The following is a 13,876-nucleotide window of genomic DNA, read 5'->3' on the forward strand; positions in this document are numbered from 1 at the left end:
ATTGAGACACAGACTCCAGCACTGCCTTAGGTAATCTGATGGGAGCTCATGACATGCTTCTAGCGACATTCTCTTTAATGTAGAAGTTCAGAGTAGATGGTGGAGTAGGGCATTTTGCTGAGATGCTGGGTGGTAGGATTCACAGGAGAGTTACTCTTCCTCAGATGTTTTGTGTGACTTCTGCTTCTCAGTTCTGTGTTTAAAAACTGAGGTATTTCTCTACCTTGCTAGGTATCTTGAGAATAAATGCATTTAACTTCTGAAGTGTTCCAACACCCTGACGGTGGGCCCCAGTTCACCACTCCTAGGTATTCTGTTGACTATGTGATACTTGGCTTTCCTCGCGACTTCAATTTTAACCAAGCAGGTTCAGGAAATATCGAAGTATGATGTTGTTTGCAGTGCATTATTTACTCAGTCCCATTGCTTGGGTTAAAGATGTTTAGGGTCAATTGTACTATGGTAGTGGGACAGCTGATTGATATGTGCAGATGCACAAATCTGATGTGAACTGAGAAGCACATAAGAACATAAAAATCTGCAATGCTATACCAGGGCAGTCAATGGAAAATATTTTGATATGTCAAGCTTTCACACTTCACAAGCACCCAGGGGAAATAAGAAAGATGTTAAAATCTATCTTACCTTCAATTTTAAAATCAAAATATGAAGCAAATGCAACTGCAGTGATAGGAATTGGCATTTCAATAGCAGTTTGAGAATTGCTTCAGATTTTTCACTGCTAAGTGGTGATTGCTTAGTGCAAATATCACTATCGTACTAACTACAAGTTTGCAGGGTTGGGGGGAAAAGGTCAATGAAAGATATCATGGAAGAACCTCCAATGTGACAGAAAAATTCCATTGAGATTTTTTTGTATCTTATTTTCCCCTTCATGTTGGGAAATAAAATATTTCCATTTTTATTTGAAATCTTAAGGCTGTAAAATCTGATTTCTTTGCTAGAGACAGAAAACTGAAATAAACATGCTGCAATCTACCTGAATTTTTGTACTACTTTCCTTGTTTTCTCTACCAAGCAGAACTATAAATTACCTGCTAGTGACCAACCCACGTTATGACATTTCTTAATCCAGCAATTCATATGTTGTATAGTGGCCTTAGGTAAATAAGCTATTTGCTTTTGTCAGCGTTGCCATACATTCTGGTGATCCACTTTTTTTTTCCAGTTGTGAAGGGAATTAGGGTGGCTTCTTCTAAACTGTCAGACTTTTGCTAGTACCCATGTCACCTCACCAATACAGACAGCTAGTTATGTTCTGTCCACAGGTATCTGCACGCTCATGGGACCACAATGAATTTTTTGCCCAGTTTGCTGGAGATCACACTCTACTAACTGTGGGATATTCTACTGTGATTGATAAATTGGCAGAAGGGCTGGACATCCGGTTGAATTTGCCAGTGAGTCTGGAAAATATTGATGCAGTGGCTGTCTTGGATTGCTTTGAAGCACCCAATCATATCTTTGTATTCTTTTAGACCAGGCAAATCTATGCCTGTGATTATTTTGACTTGTCTTTAACAAAAGAGAGGACAACTTCTGCATTTCTGGAAATCCTCTTTGAGGACTATCAGTGCTTAAATATTATGATATGATGATCTTACATGTTAGAATCACGATGATTTTTCTTTTTCAGCTTCCATGGAGGCTATTTTTTTTCTTTCAATATTTCTCTGGAAATTTGTGTTCTTCAATTTCTAGTTTGCAGACTGGTGCTATATTAGCTATTCTTGTCTGAATTTGCATTGCATATATAGATTTTGTACTATAATCTTCAATTTGTCTTTCAATAGGTACAGAGCATTGACTATTCTGGTGAAGAAGTACAAGTCACTACTGCAGATGGAACAGTGTGGACAACACAAAAGGTACCCAATATGCTTCAAGATTAAGGATTTTAGGGAACACAAGAACAATATCGACCACAGTACATGTCCTTTTTGTCTCCCGCCACCTCCCACCCCGCCCCACCCCACCCGAGGACTACTTAGTGCAATTTCTCCACACTCAAAGATGAAAACTCATATATTCTAGTGATCCGTACTTGGATGTCCTAGAGCCTATTTTTCATTGAGCATGCTTGAGTTTTGAGTACTAGCTGATCTGAAGAACTAAGCACTATAAAGGTAGTACTAAAAATGTGAAGCAAATAGATTTTTATCAGGTCTTTGAAGCAACAGTTACGTTTTCTGGTTCCGTTCCCTGCTCAGCTTTACCTCATTTAGCATGTGAATCTGTCCTGTTAAAATTTTTCCTTTTGGTATGCAGGACTTGACAACCCATATTTCTCAGTCTCCCTTATTCCCTGTATCCCCAGCTGCTTCATGCTGCGTAATTTAGCTTTTAGTAATTTTTAAAATTATACATAAACTTGATCAAGATTGGATTGACATCAACAGTGTTACTGAGCATATTTTAAAGAGAAGGGATCTGTGAAGGAAGGAAAAACAAGCCAAAAAAATGACCATTTTCTCTCCGTTCAAAAAGACAGTTTTGTTAACCTGAGAGCCATTGACTGTAATTTACAGGAGGTATTAAAATTAGTAGCATGGTTAGCCACTCTGATACAAGCAATTCAACAGACTACAACTTAAAACCAGTGAACTGCAGGATCTGTTCTCACATGAATGTAAGGCATGTCTTTCCCATTAATGGGGAGTAAAACCAGACACTAATCTAGAGATGTCTGGTGAGTATTGTGCTGCATCCTACAAGAATAATCCAAGACAGTTAAGATGATGCTATGAGGCTTAAGTGCAGTATTCAGCTTTGGCTACTGTTGTGATTGTAATTATTTCTTTCAGGTATTAGTGACTGTACCACTGGCCCTTCTTCAGAAAAATGCCATTCAGTTTAATCCCCCACTGTCAGAAAAAAAAATTAAAGCCATTAATAGTTTGGGAGCAGGAGTCATTGAGAAGGTAAGTAATTTCAAATTATATTTCATTTTCTTTTCATAGAAACATTGGCTGCTTTGTCCCTGTTGCTTTTGCTGCGTATTTCTCAGGATTTATTATGCATTTGGTTTGACTTGTATACAGTAGCCCAGAAAAGCAAAATGCTGTCGAGGATCATGTGTATTTCTGTTTCTTAGATTTCCCAACTTAATGGGGTTTTTATAGAAATTGTTTGCAGAATCACTTCACAACTTAAACATTTTGTGCCTAATTTTGAGCAAGCCTTCATGATAGTCTTAGATCTTCCAAAATTCTAATAATATGCTTATTCCAGGTCCTTTCAACCTAATAAATACATAAACTATTTGAGAAGAATACTGAAAGTTGTGTATTTGACCAGTGTAAAATCTCCTACCCTTTCCCAGTGCAAAGACAGCCTTGCCTGAGAAGATCCCTAGTAAGATGTGTGCTTAGAATGAAACAGTAACAGAAGTAATGCCAGAAACAGGATTATAACAATGTTGAAATTTAAAGGCAAGATTCAGAAACCCCCACACAGGATGGGGATCAGTAAGTTCTACGTTAGGTTTGTAAAAATTCTGCTGAATTTCTTGAGCATTTTCCATAGTGAATTCGGTACTGTCTGTGCATTTGCAATTTGTGAGAGTAGCGGGTTTTTTTCCTTCCCTGTCCCCCTTGGAGAACAGGCCCATATATTCTCTGTTGAGACCCTCTCATAGAACTGGATGTCTCTAATGGAGTGGAAAAGGGGCAAAGAATTATAAGAGCATCATATACCATATCCAGTTACCAGTTTTGTGGCATGAAATGCTTTAATTCCATCTCTCTCTCTAGATTGCCTTGCAGTTTCCTTATAGATTTTGGGACAGTAAAATTCAAGGAGCTGATTTTTTTGGTCATGTTCCACCCAATTCCAGCCAACGTGGGCTCTTTAGTGTTTTCTATGACATGGATCCAGAGGTATCGTATGCTACCTGTATTTTCTGTTGGCCCTTCAGAAATTCAGTTTGGAATCTAGGTGCAATAATTACTGAAAAATGAAAATTTTCTTCTTCCCCCCACCCCCACAACTGTTAAAAGAAGTGTAAGCAGTGTTATTTATCAAGAAAAAGCTGATTGATACTTCATTGTAATAAATGGGAATGTTTTTCTATGTTTGGATACAAAATAACATGCAAGTTAATGCTTTTATTCTCAAACTATCTTGAAAACAAGTCTGTAATACCTAACTATAGATGTACTAATATGGGAAAAAGTCTACTGGTCACTTCCAGTTTAGGGCTTCTGTTCCCTTATTTAAATCAGCTAAAAATCCAGTTAAAAAGATCATCCTGGCTTATTAACGCTTAATGGCTTGCACTAGCCTGAATAACTATGTGGAGTGGCAGAAGAAAGGACAAACACTAGGTTTTGTATGAAACTGAGGTCTGTAGGGTCAGTCCCAAACTCATGAGTTTCAAAACAAATTCAAACCAGTGCATTGACATCATGTTTCTCTTCCCCGCCAGTTCCAAGCAGACACGTTACACATCTGTATCTTACCTTTTCATGCTTTTACAACAACTGCTGCTTACTGCTTGGCAGCAATTAAAAGGCCATTTTGTAACCTTATGGCTTACTCCAAAAGGAAACCATCCTGTGAAGATTGTGCTCTGTTACTACACTATCTGTACCTGTACATGATTTTTCTTGAAGAAGTTTTCTCTTCAATACTTTTAAGCTCATTCTACATGTGGTTCAGTGTGCTGGTGCTGTCCAGAAACACTACATATAATTCTTAATTTGCTTGATAGCTATCCTCTGCTAGCTATCAAGTTTAGTAACAGAAGAATTGCCTTATATAAACAAGGGAGGGAGAGTTCTTTTAAAGGAGTTGAGAACTTGTGTGCTATTCTGTAGTCATCGCTTCATCTTTGAAACTTCTGCATGGTAGCAGATTAAGTGAAAGGAAACATCAGTAGAACTGAGCGCTCATTTCTTGGGCCAAAATCTGCTGGTGAGAACTTAGTATTGGCCTAATCCAAAACATATCTAACTAGTATTTAAGTAGATTCTCTTTGTTACCACCTTTTGAAATTGGAGTACAGTTGAGGTGGAATTTTGGCACGGTACTGGAGCTTAAGAGGTCTGTCACAAACAATAGCAATAAACAATTTATAGCAATGCTATAAATGTCAAATCTTTTGGTGTAGCCTTTAAATAGGTAGATAGGAAGTTTTCAGTTAATTCAGCAAGTTATAAAAGGGGCTGACCGTAACACAGATCTGTAAACAAGACATCAGAGGATGTTAGTAATTTGAGCATGAATACTGTAGAATATGTTCCCTTTATTCTAAGGAATCAAACCCACTTGCCTCTAGAACAAAAGTTGCTTTGCAGCTGAAAATCTTTGTCAATACCAATTAAAAGGGACTCTTCAAGAAAGACTTAATAACCTAGTAATTTCAAGATGATTTCATATGTTAATGTCTTGTTTTTAGGGCAAACAAAGCATTTTAATGTCAGTGGTCACTGGAGATGCTGTGACAACCATTAAGAATTTAGATGATAAACAAGTACTGCAACAGTGTATGACTGTACTTCGAGAGCTGTTTAAGGAGCAGGTAAGAGAAGCCTTTTTTCGTAAGAGATTAATTAACTCACCAACAGAGGTAAAACTTTTAATTGTATTACTTCATGATGTATAGGAAAACCTTTGATGTTTTAAACTATTTTTCTTTTCCTGTCAGTTTGAGGGGAATATGCTTCCTTTGAGATACACTAAAAACACAATGCTTGGTCTCTTGTGTGAAGAATGTGAATTGAAGTATCTTAGATCTGTCTGAAGGAAAATGGTAATGAATTGAAAAACAGCAATGAACTATCATCCTTTAAAGTGCTTTTAGAAAGGAAAATTAATTAAAATCAGTACTTTAGGCAGGTAACACAAATACAATACTTACTTAGCTGTCACTTTTTCCAAACTTTTTTTTTTGTCATCGCTGCTTCCGATACATCATAAAAGCTTTAAGCTAGATGAATTTGATTGTGATTCCCCCTCCCTCCATGTAAAAAGCAACTGAAATTACACTACCACCCCACCCAAACCAAAGAAATCCCTTACTCTTCTAGTAAGAAACAACCCTTCCTGAGCTGCCTTGGGATGGAGGTACAGACAAAATGATCTATCAAGGGCCCTACATCCTGACTGTAAAAAAAATCAGATAAAAATTTCTACCTTTTTTCCGTTCCCCAGCTCATCATCCAGAGAAAAACTAATTGGAAAATCAGAGAAATCTGGGGCAAGCAGAAGACTTATCACTTAACAATGTTATTTGCGTTCCGCTCTATAGATAGTAATGCCTTAGTTAAATCACTTAGAGCAGTTAGATCCCAAGGAATGCTTGTGTTAATGTTCATGGGTGATCTCTCAAATTTTACTGATGGTTCAGATGTTAGGATTAATGATCTTGGAAAAAACTTCAGCATCTGAAAGCCCAACTTTTCCTAGAAAACATACTTTTGGTAATGGCTTTACAGTTACCAGAATCATGTGCAATATAAGTCCACATACCTGCTATTTTGATCTCATGAGAACGTCGAGGTAGCAAACAGGTCTTTGGTTTTGGTGCCACTCTAGTCTAGAAGAGTGATTTTTGTGTCTGTCTCTGTGGTTTATAGCAGTTGTGAATTTCAGTCATCTGTCCACAATGCAGCGGGATTTTGAAAAACAAGATAGCTTCCAGGGGTGTACCAGAACTTCTTCTGGGATGTCCATGAAACTTGCCATACTTGGCTAGCCATTGTCTTGATTGCTTGAGCTTTAGTCTCTTGTGTGCTACCTGAATGGAAGAGTCTATTTGTTGATACCAGATGTGTAAGAGGCAACCAGGGGTGCTTCTTTTTACTTGTCACCAGCCCCTCAAGAGCAAGACACAGCTGTAGTTGACTAAGCCTTCATACAATTGTTATCCAGGCTCTTTTTGGTAGAATTGTGTGGAATTTGCATGCTGCAACGTGACAAAGAATACACAGTATTAGTGTCATGGTTTAGCTACAGACACTCTGACTTCCTAGTTTTTGTTTTCTCCCTGAACCTAGTTTTCAAGCCAGGTGATTTTTCTGATCTTAGATAAGTAACGTTATTTCTCCACTGGAATAAAATGATCTCCAAAACGAAGATTACATTTTGAGATTTAACAAGCTAGAAGCAGCAAAGCATCATGCCTTACCAAGATGGAAAGTGCTTACATTATACATACAAACATGTTGAATGATGTTGATATTGGTATTTTATCTGTTTGCAAGAGTAAATGTATTTTGAGGAGAATTGTTTTTCTCGAGTGTAGTTCTAGGTATATTACAATATCCAGATTTGTTGCATTCAAAACAGTGCAACTGTGATGTTTCAGACATCAGGCAAGTCTAGCAAACAAAATTATCTGTGGCTAGTAGTATAATAAAGAAAATTGGAACTTAATTCTGGAATGTGATCTAATCAGTGTCGTAATAATACTACATACTCTAAAGGTTACAAGAAACTGTTTATGAGAAAAAGCTATGCAATTGTGAGCTTTTCTTTGCAGTGCATAACTTTTGTTTTGATTATGCAGGAGGTTCCTGACCCAGTGAAGTTTTTTGTTACTCGATGGAGCAAAGACCCTTGGCTTCAGATGGCATATAGTTTTGTAAAAACAGGTGGCAGTGGTGAAGCTTATGACATTATAGCTGAAGACATACAAGGAAAAATTTTTTTTGCTGGTGAGGTAAGTATCTTTGTTACCATTGATTAAGGTTATTGGGGAACTATTTCTTATGAAAGATTGTCTTTTGCTAACCAACACCATTAATCTAGAGGTAGCATATAAATATTCTGTTACACAAATATGCTGACGTTTCTTGATTTTGACACAGAACCCTCTTTATTCATATTATTATTGGGCATGGAAAGTCTGCCAGGTATTTCAGGTCAGGAGTGAACTGCATAACCAATAAGTGCAGAACATGACAAGACTGTACAATCCACTTGTATTTTTACTCAAATTGTCTTTCTGTTACTCCATTTGTGGGTAACATAACAAAAGCATGCTGTTAATGGTATAGGTGCATTCTATACTGGAACAGAACTTACCTGCCGCACTAAAGTGCAGATGGCAAAATAGACTACTAATTTTGCTAGGTGACTCGCTTGCAAATTTTGAAATTGCTAAAAACCTTAAATAATTCCTCCTAAATTCTTTCTGAGAAGTTTTCCATGATTTTTAAAAATGTTGGTATATGCTTAAGGAAAACAAAACTGATCTTATAAACTGAAATTCTATCTGTTCTAATAGTTTCAGAAACAATTCACTTTTTTTTTTTTTAAATACAGGCCACAAATAGGCACTTTCCTCAGACCGTTACAGGAGCTTACTTGAGTGGGGTTCGAGAAGCAAGCAAAATAGCAGCATTTTAAGTACTGAAATTTTGTGTTTATAGATATATTTTTAATTGTTTTCTGTGGGTAAAACTATCTTCAAGTTTCCTATTTGCTGCCTTTTTCCTAAGTGGTACTTAAATAGTATATGGTACCTGAAGATAAAATCTTCATCTTCCTTTTCCTCTTTCTCCCCCACCTCCCTTTTAAGCCCTGATGATACATATTGTTGGGGTTTTTTTCCAGCTAAGGTATTACTAGCAAGAGTGACATTGGAGTCCCTGGCCACAGCTTAACTAACAGAACTTTTGTTGAGAGTCCTCTTCTGTATGGCTCCAGTCATGTTATTGTAAACCTTCATTTCAGAAGGTCAGGTTAAAACAAGACTAAGTTAACATACAGCATTAAAAATGCTGGCAGTTAGTAATGATGATGGGAATTTTCCACTAACTGTGCTTCTCAGGTTGATTATGCTCATAGGAGTTCAAACTTGTTCCCAAAAGCCTGAATAGCCTAGACAAATTCTAGAATTATTGTAGGAAGGAACTCAACTATCATTCTTTCCACTTGCAATCAATAACCTTTTCTACAATATTTTTCATATTCTTAGCTTCCACTAAGTGGGCTTTGGAATATCAAGTTTGTTCTTTTAAATCAGACGGCTGGAACAGTTTACAGTGCAATCACAGAAAGGTTATTGTAGCTAATAAAAACTTGAAAAATTAACTTTTACATTAATTTAAAAAACTTTGAAATGGTCTCTGCTACTTATTCAGAGAAATTCTTGTTACAATAATAGGATAAGTTTAGATTTGCTTAGTGCTTCTGATCATGTAGAAACAGGACAGCTTAAAAATACTATATTTCTATGATTATTTTGAAAACAAACTTCCAAATTCATTTGGGCTGAGTAGAGGAACTATCTACTGATGTGAGTGCACAGTGGGCGGTGAAGGACTAAGTTCCTAACAGCTCATTCAGCTTTTATATTTAAAAAAAATAAGTGAAGATGAATGAGGAAAAATACTAACACTTTTATGAAGGGCTAAAACAAGGTGGCTTGCACTTTGACTTGAAGTTTTTTTTTATTTTATTATTAAAGTATTATTAAAAACAACTTGAGGGAGTAATTCAGTAAGGGCTAAGCATTTATCTAATAGCTTTTCCATGGGACAGGGAAGAAAAAATATTTTTCAGTAGAAGACAGACAGACACAACCAGGATATCTGATGTAATACTGTTCCACTAAAGTGGTATTAATGAAAAAAAATTAAAACTAACTTTTAGATCTCTTCCCTCACACCTTCCCTATAACTTTACTGCATAGACCTCATGATTTCTGGAAGGAAAGTAAGCACTTCTTTCCACCCCCTTTCTTATGCATAGGGTCTTTTCTTTTTTTAATCTCTTCATTTAAGGAATGACACAGCAAACTTTTTTTGAGTTACAGTGCTTATTTCCATAAAGCTGTATCCTTGGGAAAAAAAAAACCAAGCAACCTTAAGAAAAATCCTACTGAATAAACGCAATTCTTCTTTTTAAATACCTAATATTTTGTTTTTAGAGTAGCTATGATATTGTTAAATACTTTTATTTAATCTCTAATTTACAAGGTGAAGATGTTTATATAAACTAGATGTTTTTCAGATATATATTCTGTTCTGCTTCTTAAAGCTGAATTATGTGGATTAATAGGAAAAGTGTAACTGTGCATAATTTTTCTCTACATAAATGCTAGTATGTACAGTTTTAAAGTATTTCCAAGTATTAAATTGTAATTTAAAGGCTATAAGAAGCAAGACAAAAATCCTCTGATGATAAAAGATAATCAGACATCAGATTTTGCTTTTGGTAATCATTTGCACTTTGTTAATTTCATATATTACAGGCCAACTTACTTATAGCATAACTAGGAAAGATTGAGAGCTGCATATGTTCGAGTTCCAAGTTTCTTTCCCAGTTTATCATGTATGACAGAATTATTAGGAGAGGAGCTTCTGAAGGTGGGAAGAAAGCTTATTACTACAAGCCCAAAATATTATATTCAATGGCTGCTTCAGCTGACCTTGGTTAAAACTTCAGTCAGCTTAACAACAACATATAAACACATCACATTTTAGGTAGGAACTGTCTGTAAAGTTGAGCTCAGCATCCATTTCTGCAGTCCAAAGTTTGTGTGAACATGCTTGATTTTAGGCATATGCTTCCATCCTGTTAATTTGTACTTGGGGTTTTAAATCTATCTACAGCTTTGCAGGTAGATAAATGCTATATTCTAGAGAATAGAGATGGACATGAACAAACTGTCACATTTGGCTTTAGCTGCTGCACACTTCTTACAGCATTAAAAAAAGGATAACAAGCGATAAATTTACCAATGGCCTAGTCTATTAATTATTTGTATATTATTTTGGTGCCAAGGCACTTAAACTGTGTTGTGCTGCACTTAAGTTTGAGGCGTAAATAAAATAAGTATGTTCCATTTTAATTTACGTTCATTTGAAATGTATAAGAACATCAGGCTGGTTCTGAGACATCATTCTTTAATTAATGTTCCCCCCAAATTTTTTTAATACCTATGTTAAAATTTATTTCAAGCATGTATGTGTTTTTTCTTTTGTGTTTAATTTATTCCCTGCAAATAAAGAACTGGGGAATGTTTTCTTTGAGTAATTTGTTTAAATGTTATAAAAAAATATTTGAATGCAGAGCATGATCTGTAACACTTCAACTCTTCTGTGTGACTATGTTATGGCAGCAGAATAAAACTGGAAAGTATCCACAGGATGCTCATGGGTTTTTTTACCCCCCCCCCCCCCCCCCTTAAATTTAACTAGTGGCTAAGCCTACTTTTTTGTTACATTTGATTTAAGATTTCATTTTAGTATATTCCTACAGGTAGACAATTCCTCAGAAGTGCTGCTCTACAGCCTTCTCTGAGCTCTAAGTACTAACTTAGCTGTTATTTGGCCAATACCATAATAGTTAGTGTCTTTTGCCTCAAAGATTTACAAAGCAATTCATAAGCTTGTATCGGATTATTTTCCTTAGCCAGAGGAAATTTAAGCTAAAATGATTAGTTATTTAGAAGCACTGCCCATAGTTTTAAAATAGCCAGAAAAACCACCAGAGAACCACTTAATGCTAAATAATAACTAAATAATTGTAGTATGAACACTTTGTAGGATCATGATCCCAAAAGCTTCCTACTAGCACAGATCACTATAAGCATGTGCAAGCCTGACTACATACCCAAAACATTTAAAATAAATACAAACAATGACAAATTCTGATAACACTTATCTACATTGTTCTTCATGAATGGGGGGTTAGATGTTCATTTAGTGTAAGTAAGTCTAACTGCAAGCAACAACAACAAAAAAATACTCCTATTCCCTTTGAAAGTTTATTTCAACCAGTAACACATGTAGGTCTGAGCCAGTGAAAGCAATACTGTGTGGAAGATTCACTGCTTTCCCCTAACCCTGTCATACTTGATTAGCAGTTCAAAGTTTGTATCCTGAGGACATGCTTTGTTCTCCTAATGCTAACTCCCTGCAAGAAATTACTTTCATTACACCTGACACTGGTCTTGAAAAATGTTAACTTCATTCTAAGAATAACAATCTTTAAAATGGAAACAAAATACTAATGCTGCTTTTAAAATAAAGTACAAATCAGTAGATTTCATCACACTCCCCCAAAGAATGACAGTCCTTCAAGAAAATAGTTTGTGTTGAGGGAGGATTTTTTTTTTCCTTTTAGCCCAGCTGTCTGAAAGATCAGAAATAAAACTGAAGTAGCAAGTCTATGACTGAGCGCAGCCCAGTAGACAAGGTCAGGTGAAAAGGCGTGGCAAGTTATGTAATCTTGCCATCCTCTTATCCCCAGGACCTCTGGAGATCATCTGGTTTAAGCCCTTACTTGGAACAGGGCCAATGTGGAGCTGGTTGCTCAGGGCCCTGCCTGGTTGAGTTCTGAACATCTCCAACAATGGGGATTCCACAACTGCCCCAGGCCCCGTTTCTTTGTGTCCACCCCTCATGGTGAAGCTTTTCTTCCCCTAACACGTAACTGCAATTTCCCTCCTGGTGGCAGCTTGTGTCTGTTGCCTCCTGTCCTCTCGCTATGCACCTCCAAGCAGAGCCTGGCCCTCCCTTCCCCATACTCTCCCATTCGGTAGTTGCAGACTGCAGTACGATCCCCCTTTATCCGTCTCTTCTTAAGGCTGAAGAAGCCCAGCCCTCTCTGCCTCCCCTCCTACGTTGTGTGCTCCAGCCCCCTGGCCATCTTGGTGGCCCTCCACTGGACTCGCTCCGGTATGTCCATGCCTGTCTTGCACCAGGGAGCCCAAAGCTGGACACAGCACTCCCGAGGCAGGCTCACAAGTGCTGAATAGGGGGTTAATAACCACTTCCCTCAACCTGCTGGCTACACACTTGCTGAAACAGCCCAGAGTGCTGTCAGTGTTCCTCATCACAAGGGCACACTGCTGAATTGGGTTCAACACATTGTCTGCGAGAACCATCTGCCCCTACCCAGGTCCTTTTCTGCAAAGCTGCTTAGAAAGAAACCACTGTCCCCACCCGCACTGTTGTACGGGGTTATTCCATCCCAGAAGCAGGATGCTGCATTTGCTTTTGTTGACCTTTATGAGGTTCCTGTCAGCCCATTTCTCCTGCAAGTCAGGGTCCACCTGAATAAACTTTTAGACCTACAACTTCCAGCTACTTGCTTTCGTAAATATTTCTGAATTCAAAGGCAGGAGAAACATTTCTTTGAAGAAGGAAGATAACACACTTGTCAGCATTCAAGATGTTTCTTAACTTTTTTTCAGCAAGTGAAACATTGATTTTACTATATTTCTTATTTCAAGTTTTCAGACAGTATTCTGGTACCTTTTAGATTTTCCACTGTTCTCCCTAAATAACGGGAACTAAAATAACAACAACAACCACCAGAAGTCATTTCAGGAATGCTTTCATCTAGCTCAAAGCTACTTGATTATAGCCAACTTTCTGGTTTGGAAACAGGAATAATTAGATCTACCCAAGTGGTCATAAGCCACCCTCTCTCTGAAACTGCAACAGAGCTAGTAAACCTTATTGGAATCACCATGCTGACTGCCAGGGGCATTATTTGGCCCGATTAAGCACTGGACTCCAAAAGAGTTATTTTTAAGTCCAGCTTAGCAGTGGCTAATCTAAACCCATACATTCATAGATCTTCCCTTGTCATGTGCCTTGTAACAGGATAATGCAGAAAGAACACAGACGCTATAAGCAGCCTGCTCAGGTCCAAGAAGGCTATTGGTCTAGAGCTTCTGGAAAAAAGTGGGATGGCACTTAAAGTTGTGTCTTTTAATTTTGTCTTGGTTAGACATGCCTGAGCAGTATACCATAGGTTACCGCATAACTTCAACTCAGCTCTTTTCCTAAAGACATGTAACTTCTCTTCACTCAAAATTTCTACTCTTCCATTTCCCCACCTAGCCCTCTCCATCTTTTTTCACCTACAGGGCCCATATGCTGTTACCTCAAGT

General features: G+C 37.3%; 1 protein-coding gene across 2 annotated transcripts in view; it reads left to right on the plus strand.

Annotated features, from left to right (window-relative positions):
* Positions 1-11,116, plus strand: part of KDM1B (lysine demethylase 1B) — a 29,045-nt gene extending 17,929 nt beyond the window's left edge. The window contains exons 16-22 of one of the 2 annotated variants that reach the window (XM_076330616.1): positions 1,290-1,421; positions 1,815-1,889; positions 2,826-2,942; positions 3,774-3,899; positions 5,420-5,542; positions 7,532-7,684; positions 8,290-11,116. In XM_076330616.1, the coding sequence (XP_076186731.1) occupies positions 1,290-1,421; positions 1,815-1,889; positions 2,826-2,942; positions 3,774-3,899; positions 5,420-5,542; positions 7,532-7,684; positions 8,290-8,373 (810 nt within the window). In that variant the 3' untranslated portion in view covers positions 8,374-11,116. The remainder of the gene's footprint in view (positions 1-1,289; positions 1,422-1,814; positions 1,890-2,825; positions 2,943-3,773; positions 3,900-5,419; positions 5,543-7,531; positions 7,685-8,289) is intronic. The other variant, XM_076330615.1, reaches the window with a different exon arrangement.
* The last annotated feature ends 2,760 nt before the right edge of the window (positions 11,117-13,876 follow it).

This window comes from Aptenodytes patagonicus, chromosome 2 (assembly GCF_965638725.1).
Source record: "Aptenodytes patagonicus chromosome 2, bAptPat1.pri.cur, whole genome shotgun sequence".
Classification (NCBI taxonomy): domain Eukaryota; kingdom Metazoa; phylum Chordata; class Aves; order Sphenisciformes; family Spheniscidae; genus Aptenodytes; species Aptenodytes patagonicus.